This window comes from Mustela putorius, unplaced genomic scaffold (genome assembly GCF_011764305.1).
Source record: "Mustela putorius furo isolate JIRA1106 unplaced genomic scaffold, ASM1176430v1.1 tig00000135_pilon_pilon_pilon, whole genome shotgun sequence".
Lineage (NCBI taxonomy): Eukaryota > Metazoa > Chordata > Mammalia > Carnivora > Mustelidae > Mustela > Mustela putorius.
Window position 1 is genome coordinate 2,510,161 of NW_025421292.1, and position 12,765 is coordinate 2,522,925.

Genomic DNA, 12,765 nt, shown 5'->3' on the forward strand with positions numbered 1-12,765 from the left:
TCTAGCTTGGAGGCAAACCCAGAACGGAGCGCAGCCCCGCCGTGATAGGCCAGGGTGGGCACATCAAAGGCATACCGGAGAGAGCAGGAAAAGTGACCCACTGACACCCAACCCAGGGGATACGCAGAATCAAGAGGTGTCAGCACCCTGCCAAAGGCCAGAGTGGCAGAGAAATCAGAGTGGACAGGCCAAGTCCCCAAGGCGGGCCGGGCAAGCTCAGGGTTCATCTTCACGTCAGTATGAAGATTGACCTGGCAGTCACCAAGCAGTCACATTGATGCCAGCATCTTGCCAATCTCCAAGCGCCGGCCAGGAGACCCAGCCGGCACAAGGTAGGCCTCGTGGCTCGGCAGGGGGTGCCCACACCAGGTCCACTTAATTTCTACCTACGGTAGAGTGAAGGGCGGCAGACCAATGCGGTGGAAGACAGGACGTGTCTCCAGTTCAGGGAGGCCTGGTTGCTAAGCTACAATGATGGCGACCGGCTGCAAGACAGGGTCCACTTCCCCTCTGCATCCTTGGAGGATGCGTGGCCAGTGGGTAGGGCATCCTGGGCCCTGGCTGCCGGTCCCAGTGCTGTGACTCCAGGAAGCAGTGAGGAGAGAGTCCACAGGTCTCCCCATGAGAAGATGCTACAAGCTCATACATACCAAGCTAAAGCCAGTGGCAGGACCCCTCCCTGCTTCCGGGTCCCTGGTCTCTTGGGGCCAACCCCATTCCATCTGATTGGGAGCGAGAAGATTGCATGCTCCAGCCTCTGTCCCTGTGCAATTGGTCCCAATCATCCCTGAACTCAAAGACCAAACTTGGAAGCATCCCCGTTTGACACCCATTCTTTTAGGTCCTGAGGGTTGTCTTCTTTTCCAGCACTTCTCAGAAAGCCTTTCCTTACAGAGAAAAATGCCTGGAGCCCAGGGCCACAGACTGTGGGGACGCCGCCTGTAGGGAGCAGAGCTAGACGCTGGCGCTGAGCTGACTCTCCTGCACCTGTTAAAAGAGGTAAGAAGGAGGCCCCAGAAGGGCAGTGACGGACCCAAGGACACAGGGCTGGTCATCCGTTGGCTCACGTGTTCATTGTACAAACATCTATTAAGGCCCCGCTGTGTGCAAAGGGGGGTGAAGAGCACAGAGAAAAAGTGAGCCCTGTCCTTCCCCAGCCTCGGGGGGGGGGGGGGAGGTGCCCAGAGCCTTATGGAAGAAGCCCAGGGAAAGTTCAGTAGGCACCGGGGTGGGGGAACTTGAGGCTTCCCATGTGGTGAGCCCTGGGGACCGTCAGCCTCCCTCCAGGTGAGCATCTCTGCCCAGGAGAGAGCAGATGAGGGAAGACTGTAGGGAGGCAGGGCCTTGGCCTGAGCCTAAAGGGCAAAAGGACCCCCCCACACACACAGGGCCCTGAGCAAGTGGGACACAGCAGGTGGAGACAGTGTGTGCTAAAACACTCCCTCGGATCAGCAGACATGACCCCAGCTGCCAAAAAAAATTTTAAATACAAGATTGGCTTGAAAAAAACTCTGCTCAGCTCCATCTCGCATTGGTTCCTGTCCTGTGACCACTAGGACCAGGCCAGGCCCCTCAGCAGTGGCCGATCTGCCTGACTCACTCCTATCTCCAGCCTCTTGTTCCTGCTGTTCCCCCAGCTGGCATGCCCTTCCCCTCCTCTTCACTTGTCTAAGCCTGTCTCACTGTGCCAGGCCCTGTGCAGCTCTACAGCCTAGCTCTTACTTTAACAGATGCATCATTACATCCCTCCATTCACTTACTCAGGCAAACTCCACGAGCCCTCGCTGCATGCAGGGCAGGGCGTGGGTTCTGGTGGTTTTTACCGCTCCCCCACCCCCACCCACCGAGAGCCGGCGGTGCCCCCTGATGTCTCTCCTCTCCTCACACGGGGCTGCCTACACAGAGGCTGTATAGCCCGGGCCGGCCAGGACACTCAAGCAAGTCTGGAAGGCTGAGCCGCTTCCCCTTCCTGGCCTCTGGGGCCAGCAGCCCCTCAGGGTAAAGAACCCCAAGACAGGCACTGGGCACTGCAGCAAGAAATGAGAGGAAGTGGAGCCCTGCATCTTAGCCTGACGCAGCTGCAGAGTGGCCTTGAGCTCTCACATCCCTGCTTCTGCCTCCAGGAAAGAATTCTGTCCTCAGAGAGTCAGGAGCAGGCCAGGGCCAGCCAGGGAGCTCAGTGCAGGAGGGAGCCAGGGTCCCAGGTCCACCCGACCTAACCCCAGGTGCCTCTGCTCTGTCAGCCTCAGTCTGCCCTTCTGCAGGCAGGGAGAACAACCTCAGGCCCCCTGGGAGAAGGGCGAAAGAAGTAAGTAGCCGGGAGCTGGGTTTTGTTATCGGTCAGCCATTCCCCAGACATTTACTAGGCAGCTACTATGAGCCAGGGACAGTGTTGGTGACGCAGCTGAGAGCAAAATGAGCAAAAAACCCTCTGCCCTCATGCACCATCAACAAATCTGAATTTACTTGTCAAGTGCTACAAGAAAGACAGAGCCAGCAACAGGGAAAGGAGAGTAACAGGCCAGAGGAGGGGCTGTCTTCAATACTGTGGTCCCGGAAAGGCCTCTGAAGACAGCAGGGACAGCGGGGAAGACACCTGAATGTACTGAGCATGCAGGCTACATAGATATTCAGGGAAAGACAATTCCAGGCCGAGGCACCAGCCAGTGCAAAGGCTCAGAGGTAGGCTGATGCCCAGAGTGTTAGAGGAGCAGTGAGGAGGCAGGTAGAGAAATGGAGGGGAGAAGGAGGAGAAAAGGCCAAGGGCAGCGGGAAGGGAAGCAGGCATTCTGTCCACCTGTAAGGGGTCTCTGGATCCTGCGGGCACGCTGGGGCAAACCTGTCCTTTCTGGCTTCCCAGCTACACGAGCAGTGTGAACACTTCCAGCCCCGGGGCCACAAATCTTTCCAGCTGGCCAAGCTCTTCTCCCATCCCCTTGGAGCCTCCAGGAAGTGAGTGTCCCCTTTACACCCGGAGAAGATGAGTCCAAAGATGTCACAGCAGTGGGATGAGGAAGCACCCCAGCCTTGAGACAGCCCTGCCAGTCGCAGCCCTTGCTGACAAGAGCCATCTAAATGCAGGTCTGAAGCTCCACCCCGGGAGCTGGAGCTGGAGGTCAGACCAGCAACAGCTTGACTCACCAGTGTCTCTGGAATATCAATAGGGGACACGGGGACACAGTGGGGAGATAAGGCTCTAGAACTTCTCACTGTGCAAGGGACAGGACGTCCTCCAAGGAACAGACCTGACCCATCCACCCCCGCCCCTTCCTGCCCTGTCACCACGCAGGGCAGGCCATCTTGCTCCCACCCTAGCAGCACAGGCCCAGATATGCCCAGGGTGCTGGAATCACTCACCAAAGAGGACCAGAACCAAAGCCCCCAAGTGACCCCCTGGAGAGGCGCCTGCCAGGAGCTGGCCTGTGTCCTTCCTGTCACATGCACCAGAGGTAAAGGAACCATCTACTGGATTCAAATTCTACTCTTGCTCTTTTCCAGCTGTGTGACCTCAGGGGAGTTGCCTCACCTCTCTGATCCTCAGTATTGCCATCCGTAGAATGGGGCTGTCTTGAAGGCTAAATGAGTTAACATGTATGAGGTACATAAAACAAGAGCTGGAAGGACTCCGTCAGTATTACCTACTAATATCGTCCATTCTTCCCTCACCCACACAGGAGGCCCGGGCTGCTACTCAGCACTTTTGTTTGACCTTCAGCAGATCCCTTAACTTCCCTGAGGCTTTGTTTTCCTTAACCATAAAATGGAGCACTATGGGAAGTAAACTGAGGCTCACGTGGGGCCCCAGGGGCAGAGAGAGGCTGTGGGGGTGTAGAAGTTTATATACCCCAGACCCCAACCCTGAGGGGCCCAAGATGGTGGAGGGAGGCACTGAGGACAGGGCCACATGGGTACTACCCCCTCAGGCCTGTTCCTCCCTCCTGGGGTGACTCACTCACATTATCTCCAGAGCCCAGGCAGGGCCTGCTCTGCATGCCTAATCCCAGCTGCCTGGCAAGGAGGAGGGAGTCCTGGCGCTCAAAGACGGGGAAAGGCACCAGACGCCTCACGCGAGCACGCATGCGCACACAGGCCTGTCCACAGACGCTACTACCCAGGCAAGCCCGCCGGTCATGTGTCCAGAAAATCACATACGTGCACCCCTCTCCCCCTCACGGGTCCCGCACTCACTGCCTTTGGAGCTCACCTCACCGCCCTGATGCCGCAGGACCAAGTGTTCTGTGAGAAGCAGGCTGGCCCTGGACTCCTGAGGCTTTGTCCCTAGCCTAGTCCCTGACGTGACTTACAGCTTCCATTAGCACCCAGCCTGATCTTCAGCTCTCCCCAGGGTCTTCCTAGGAGTGGCCAGGCAATGGGGACGGGGAGAGCTGGAACCCGTGCACCCCGATCCCTGATAAGAACCCTCTGGTGTGTGTTCCTGAGCTCCCACAGCCGTGGGCCAGAAGCACGTTCTGTTCTGGCAGCAACCAGGTTTATCCTCATTTCACCGGTGAGCAAACCAAACCTGAGCAGCGGAGTGACTGTCCCAGGCTCTCACACCCAAGAGGCCGCCGAGCCAGAGCCCAGATCTGTCTTCCAGAAGCGGCTGTTAACCACACGCTGCCACCTCTGTGATTTGGGCAGTGTGGAGACAGAGCCTGGCTCCAAGTTCTGCCGCAACACCTCGCTGTGTGAACCTGGGCAAGCCACCTCATCCCCTGAAGCCTCAGTGTTCCCCTCTGTGAAATGGGAACAGACACACCGGACTTATAGCGTTGTCTCTAGGATTCACAATAGTGCAGGGAGGGTGCCTGACACAGGGAGGGCTCAGTCAAGGACCACAGGACGGCCTGGGGAATGAGCCACATGACTGAATGATTAGGGTGGGAGAGCATGGCACTGATGGGGAGTGGGAAATGCAGGCCCGGGGCTTCCTTTAAGCCCTGTGCCAATGGCCCAACCCATACTGGGTGCTAGGCAAGAGCTCCCCACCCAGAGGACAGAGATCCGCCATATCCTGCTTATATGCCCTTGGGGAAATCACCTGCTGTCTCTGGCCTCAGTTTCTTCATCCATAAAATGGACACAATGGTGCTCCCCTGCAGGACCTCAAGCCTACCGAGCAGGCAGGCACCCAGGACTTGCTGGCCAAGCTCTCCCCTCAGCTCTGATGTACATCCGCAGTCTGGCAAGCACGCCTTCCCCTCCACTCCACTGCCTGGCACTCCTCTGGGCAACTCACAGATGATTTATACTTCAGAGGACGAATCAATACCATATACAGCCAAAGACATCTTTAATCTTTCACAGGGATTAGGCTACAAGGTACAGCAGCCTCTTTCTACAGGCCGCTCAATTCTGATTTCAATTTGGCCAGCTGGAGCACTGCTTTCTCTCTCCTTTTCTTTTCACCCACGTAAAGACGTTCCTCCAAATCAAATTTCATTTAGCAGGTGGGGTAGGGACTAGTGACCCTTACACGAGGGCAGGCCCAGCCAGGGTCTTAGGGCTGCGAGGGGAGCCAGGAGGAGGTTCTAAAGACGTGGGAGGTTAGGCCCTGGGCAATGGGATGGGGCGCAGCGGGCAGGGGGCACTGGGAAGGACACCGGTGCCAGGCCAAGGGTGTCCCTGAGCCACGGACCCTGGCAGCAAAGCTAGTTTTCTTTTTCTAGAATTCCTTTTTAAAAGTCTTTAGTAGACGATATATTTTCTGACCACCAAATACCTTCTAGATGCTTGTAGAAAATTCAAACAATAGTCTGGGTTTTGGCCAAAATGCAGTACCTAGGGATGCCCGGGTGGCTAAGCATCTGCCTTCAGCTCAGGTCATGATCCTAGGGTCCTGGGATCAAGCCCCGTGTCAGGCAACCTGCTCTGTGGGGAGCCTGCTTCTCCCTCTTCCTCTGCCTCTGCTCCTCCCCCAACTTATGCCCCGCCCTCTCTATAACAAATTAAAATTTTTTAAAATGCAATACCTAGACCTCACCCTAATCCCATACCTCTCCTGCTCTTAACACATCAGCAGGTGTCCCTCCAGGCTATGTGTGTGTGTGTGTCTGTCTGTCTGTCATGCCCCCATCTGTGGGAAATGGGGGCAGAAGATGGACTGATGACTATAAAAGCTGTTAAGACCTCTAGTCCTCAAGCCAGACAGCCTGGGTTCAAATCCCTTCTCTACCTCTTTACTTATATGACCTGGGGCTGGTTATTATTGTCCTCTCAGTGCCTCAGCTTCTTCCCCTGTAAAACGGGGAAGTCTACCTCACTGGGTAGGGAGGGTTACCCAGGACAACAAGTGTCAAACGTGCGCTCAGTCGGTATGAGGCACCTAGGGAGAGCTACATAAGCACTGGGAGGGGCTTCTAGGTCCCTTGTGGCTGGGACTGAATACCACTGAACACTACAATTCTAGACTTTCTGTCCCTCCCTTTAGCACCTTTGTCCACAAATCCCGTAAAGATTGCACCTGAAACCGAAAGGCAGTGGACTTGTTTGGGAATGGATGCCAGCCATGGAGGATGGGTACCAGCAGGGCAGGGTGGGTGGGGCCAGCCCAGAAAGAGGTCCCCATGCCCTGTCAGAGCAGTAAAGGACACGTGGGCAGCCAGCGGGAGGTGGCTGCGTCCCTGGGGGTCTGACACCGCCAGGGGACCCCAGGAAGCTGCAGCACGGCCCACGCTCCCCTCTGCCTGGCCAGCTGCCGACATGGGGAGTGGCCTGGAGCCCAGCCACTGGTCAGCACCACCCCACTTCCGTCCTCTCCACCAAGGTGCTGGCCCCTGAGCTGCTCTAGCTCTACAATTAAAGGGGCTTATCTGAGATTTATAGCAGGATTATGCCCACAGGGTGTTACCAACGCCAGGCTCTGGATGCTCTGTGGCCCTTAGGAAAAGCAATTAGAGTCCCGAGGTTCTGCGGGTACAAATATACAGATGCCGTCCTCCAAGGTCGAGGGCGCCACAGTGAGCTCTTTAGAGACTGAGCCTTGGGAGAGGCCTGGGCCCCTCTGCCAGGAGTTGGGCCTGTCAGGAGGGGAAGAGGCTATCTGCTTCCCCCAACTCAACACTCCACCCTCAAGGAGCTGGCCTGCTTGGCAAGGTGCAACCGGACCCAGGTAGAGCCCCATAACCAGGGCTGCACTGGACGCCCACGGCCAGGGTCCCCTGCAGGCCGCCCTCCGCAGCATAGACAGGCCACAGAACTGACCCTCTCAGGGGGCCAGGCTTCAGGATGCCCAAAGGTTTAACCCATGTTTTGCCAGCCTCTTGCTTGCTGTTATCTAAAAGCTTTATCCCTGGAGATTTTGAGGACAATTAAGGGAATGCAGGGAGCTTAAGGGGGAAAGGTAGTCTGTGGCAAGAGCCTGTGTCCCAGCTTCTCGCATCCCATGTACTGACACCGATTCCCCGATGCCACAAGGAAACAGCACAGCCCAGCCCGCCCCAGTCTCTCACTCCCATACACAGCTCCACCCCTCATACAACCCTGGCTCCAAGAACCTGCTAGCTGAGCCCCCATCTCCTGGGTCCCTGAGACCCTCCCTAAACAAGGCCACCTCCGCCCATCCCATCCTCCCTCTGCCTAAGAACAGCAGCCTTTCCGCTGGATCCCACGCCAGGAAAATCAATAATCCCTCATCCAATACCCTAGCCCTAGGGGTTCCCTAGCCGGCTGGCAAGACCACAGACGGCTCCCCAGGGCCCAGGAGACAGGCGGAGGTCCATGAGGGGAATGGCCCAGGGCAGACAAAGCCCATGGCAGGACGCAGAGGACCTCTCAGGCAGCACTGGGCCACTGTGCCCTGCCATCCCCCATTCCCAAGCATGACTCACCATCCTCCCGGGACTTCTGGATGAAGGCCTCCACGCCGCTCTCGCCATAGCTGCCCTCCGAGGCCAGCGTGGACACGTAGTTCCACTTGAGGGCGCGGACGATGTCCACCATGGCCTGGGCCTGGTACGTGTCCGAGGGCACCACGCGGGAGAAGAAGTCGTAGCGGCTGTTGTCACTCAGGTCGGGGGCTGTGGAGGCGTAGCTGATCTGGGGGATCTGGGGGCGAGAGGGGCCGCTGATGGGGGCGGCTGGTACCCCCACCGTGCTCAGCCAACACCACACCACTGCGCACCAATCTCCTTCCCATCCCCACAGCCTCAGGACTGCCCCAGCCCTTCTTATCCTAGGGGAGACCCTGGGGTGTGGGCTGGGTGGGTCCTAGCCCACCTGACAGGGGAAGAAACTGAGGCCCAGAGAGTGTAAGCACCTGGCTAGGTGGCCCTCCCCTGGCTGCAGCTCAGAGTCCCAAGGCCTCCCACCTCCTCTCAGCTCCCCCCACCGCCCAGCCTCCCCATGTCCTCCCCATCCCCACCCAGAATAAGACTGGCATCAGGATGAGAAGTGACTGACGCATCAGCCTTCAAGCCCTCCTCTTTCAGAAAAATATCCCAACCAGCTTCACCTGGATCCTGTGGCTGGTGGTCCCCAAAACACACACACACACACACACACACACACCAGAGCCTCTGGGTACCTCCATTCACACAAAGAGCTAGAAGATCCCAGCAAGGGAAAATCCCTAGGTGGACAACATAATTTATCCCAGGGCTGGGGTGGGGATGAGGGTGTCAAGAGGGGCACTGAGAGGTCATTCGGCCCATCACCCTCTCCCAGGGAGCCCCTCATGTCACCACCTAGCAGACCCTGTCCCCACAGCTCCATCGTCCTGCCCAGCTCAGGAGACCAGGTCCCCGCCATTATCCCATGGCCCTGGCCACCCAGAGGATGGAATCACAGGAGGACAGAGCAGGCAGGGCCCCTGGGAAGTCCCTCTCTCCTGAGCCTGGGACCCAGGGCCCAGACAGGCCTCCATGGAAGACTCCAGGCCCTCTGTCCCTCAGGCCTGGCTCTCCCAGCCACGGAGCACCTTTGTGCCCCCACAGACGTCCCCTGGGCCCTCTCCATGCAAAAGTGAGATGCAGAGCCCTTAAGCTGTCCTTCTTCCTGTGGCCAACATCCAAATGAAGGACAAAAACCTCCTGGCCAGTCTGTGACCACTGAGGGTGGGAAATGTTTGGGGGGGAACAGGATTTGGGGTGCACCCTGAACAAGTGGTTGCCCACCTGGCCCCATTCCCAGGGACAGCAAGGGTCCACCTTCCACCAAAGATGCCCATGAGCTTGGTCCCCCCATGATGCCTCCTAAGGTGGGCCCCAGTAGGCCCCTCACTGCTTCCCCTCACTGAACTTACTCAGGAGAAAGGGAAGGATGGGGGAAAACAGATGATGGCTTGTCCGGATTGGCTGAGCAACTGCAGGGAACCCCCAAACCCTCTCATCGTAACTCTCGTGGTCCTTCTAAGTTGGCATATAATCACCGTGGCACTGTCTGTAAGAGCAAACTTTTGGAAATAATCCAGTAAAAGAAACCACAGCCCCTCAAGGAATACTATTCAGCCGTGAAAAAGATCCTGGAGGTTTCCATGCCTGGCTCTAGACAGTTCTCCAAGACCCACAGCAGGAACAAAGTCTATTGTGGGAGAAGACGGGACGGGTTTCCCCCACCCTCTGAAACGGAACAGCCTCTGGAAAGGGAACCAGGTGGCTAGGAGGCAGGAACAGGGAGACGCGTCCCCTGACACTCTTCGTGTGTTCTTGCATGCAGAGTCAGGCAAACATACCACCTGCTCAGGAAACAAATCACACTATAGTCTTCCCGAGCACCTGCTTCCGTCCCCCCTCCTACCTGCGTCAATGGCCCCCCAAAACCAGCCAGCCCTCTGCCATGGAGAGCACTGAGCATGAACACAGCGCCCTCTAGAACAGCTTTGGGTTAATTTCAGGAGAATCGCTATTTCCAGGGTCTGCCAAGGGGTATTAGGGTTGTAGGGGTTGGTTGGTGTTTATGGGTCTGTCATTCAGAGCAACATCTCTCTGCCTGGGCACTATTAACGCTTTGGGGGTCTGATTCTGTTCTGGGCACTGAAGGACGCTTAGCAGCACCCCATTCCCCTACCCACTAGATGCCAAGAGCACACTCCTCCCCCAGTCACGACAACCAAAAATGTCTCCAGACATTGCCAAGGACCCCGCAGGGTGCAGAACCATCCCCAGTGGAGACCTGCTGCTTTGGATCGGTACTGAAACACGGAGTGGGGTGGTGCTATGATGAGGTTTGGGTTCGCTTCAAACGCATCACAGCAGGAGGGCACAGAGGAAATGATGATGGCCAGGAGCGGGGACAGCTCTGAGTCCCGTGTACTTGGGGGCTCACCACTCCCTTTGTTTCGCAAACGCCTAAAAGGTCCCGATTTAACACATTTTAAACAATAAAACTAAACAAAATTGACAGCACCCCCGGGTCATGCCTCTGAACAGAAGAGCCCCGGATTTGGAGCTGGAGAGAGAGCAGGTGGTGCAGAGGGTGGGGCCAGGACCGGCCCTTCCAGCCTGCCTTCCCAGCAGGTCTGGATTGTCGGCTGCCCTCTGTGTCTGGTCTTCAGCAAGGAGCATTCATCTCATGCCTGGGGACCCGCACTTTTCCTAATTAGAAAAAGCTTGTCTCCTACTTCTGATGTTTTCTCCCAATACAGTGCTGGAGTCAAAAGGGACTGCATCCAACAGAAGGGACAGGAAGCCCAGGGAAGTCTCAGGGCCCCTCGTGCAGGAGACTTCTCACTCATCACCCCTCATTCTTCCCTCCAAGCCACCGCCCACCTCTCCTCCAGTTCAGGCACTCAACATGGACTGGGACGGCACACGGACACACAGATGTCCAGATATTAGGACCCAGGCCCCCGCCCCACTGCCTGCCCCCATTCCCACAAAGGGTGGGAGGGCCAAGCATGGGGTTCCTGCTGGGTAAGCAGGTCAGTCTGCAGGGGTGCCCCGGCCTTGGCTTTCAGGAGCCCAGGAGGGCCCCTTGCTCTACCCCCAATAATTCCGAGACCCTGATGCAGGGACCCAGCCCTGAGGCGGCAGAGAAGGAGGAGACAACCTCCTAAAGCCGGCATCCCCTCCCAGCACCACCTCCCTGGGCCCCTCGCAGGCTCCTTCTCAGCTTTGCAGGCTCCTTCTCAGCTTCGGGCCCTCCAAGCTTCCCAGAATGGTTGTTTCTGGTGCAGTGATTTGGGAGCTCAACTGCTCAGGTTCAAACCCCGGCTCAGCCACCCATCAGCTGGGAAGTCTCCAGCAAGTTACTTCTCTTCTCTAGACCTCAGTTTTCTCAGCTGCAAAATGGGAATAATCACAATCCCTGTCTCATACAGTTGTGAGGGTCATGTGAGGGAATTTTCATGAACTGCTGGCAGTGAGTAAGCCCTTGAAAGGTTAGCTCAGAGGTGAGTTATAATCCCTCCTGCCACACCTCCCTTAGCCCTCTGTCCCCAACCTCCCAGCCCCTCCCCCAGCATGCTCCCAGGGATGGGGAGCCTCCTTCTGGAATGCTGGCCCAGCAGGCCCTTCAAGGCCCTCCTCCCTCCTGGCCCCACCCAGGCCTGCAGGGGGAGGGGGAGGGGAGGCAGGGCCCACCCTCGGATGCCCTGGACAGGGTGACTGGGACAAGTGACCCCACGGGCCTCTGAGGTCTCCTCAGCAATCTCTTTGCAGCCCAGCTGGAGCAGGAGGGGTGCTTGATTAACATTCTCCTCAGAGAAGTTCTCTCCTCTGACGACAGCCGCGTGACAGAGGAGGGAACAGCCACACCCATGCCAATGCCCACACAGCATCAGCCAGAACCCAGATTCCAGCAGCACCTGACCAACCACAGCTGGCCTACTCTCCTCAGTCCAGCTGCCTGGCTTCCTCTGCCCACAGAGTCCATGTCACCTCCTCCAGGCAGCCCTCCCTGAGCTCCAGAGAGTGTGCTCAGACCTTCCACAGCACCGAGTGGGGCTGGGCTGCTCCAGGGGCACAAGGCATGTCATCCTGGTATGAGGAAGTCTGGCCTCTCTGCCAAGTCAGCAGGCATTCTGAGGTGCCCCAATTGTACTGGGCAATGTCACTTGTGGGGACGCAAAGAAACACCCACTGCATCCCCAGAAGGGGCATCCCAGAGTGAGACACAGTGTCTGGAGCTGGCACCCAGCAGAACTTCACCCAAGTGACAGAGGTAGGGGAGAGGGAGGAAGTGAGGAAATCTCTCCCCACCCCCCCCCCCCCCCCCCCCCCCCCCCCCCCCACCCCCCCCCCCCGTGCGCACTCTCCCTCCCCACCATGTGCTCTCATGCTCTCCCTCTCTCTCCCTTTATCTTCCCTTCTCTCCCTTTCAGGCTTCTGGAGTGACAAGGAGGTCCATGCCACGTGGGAAAAGACAAAAGCTGCTTCCGGGCTTGAGCAGCAATGAAAATGAATGCCAAGTGCATCTGTGTGTGTGCGCGGCGCGTGTGTGCGGCACGTGTGGGAGCACACGCTCTCAGCGCGTGAGCGCCTGGCCCATTCATTCATTTACTCCTCCTACCGGTAAGTCACCGAGTACCGACAGCCTGCCAGGCATAGTTCTGAGTGCTGGCGATGGACAGGGGGACACTCTGTCCTCGTGGGGCTCCCAATCTCCACAGAGGCAGGCCGTGGAAAGGTGATCCCGAGCTGTTAGATGGGAAGAAGGGTCCAGGAGAAAAAGGAAGAACAGAGCAGGAGACCATTAGAGGGGTCCAGGGGATGTCTCTCTGACCAGGCTACATCTGAGTCAAGACCTCAAACCGATGAAGGAGGGAGCCATGTGGGTATTTGAGGGAGGACATTTCAGCCTCCCTGAGGCTGAAACAGCCCATGCAAA

The 12,765-nt window shown here is 57.4% G+C and overlaps 1 protein-coding gene across 1 annotated transcript in view; it reads right to left on the reverse strand.

The window, feature by feature from the left end:
* Positions 1–12,765, reverse strand: part of GRM4 (glutamate metabotropic receptor 4) — a 116,954-nt gene that overhangs the window by 54,619 nt on the left and 49,570 nt on the right. The window contains exon 3 of the mRNA XM_045074721.1: positions 7,830–8,046. Within this exon, the coding sequence (XP_044930656.1) occupies positions 7,830–8,046 (217 nt within the window). The remainder of the gene's footprint in view (positions 1–7,829; positions 8,047–12,765) is intronic.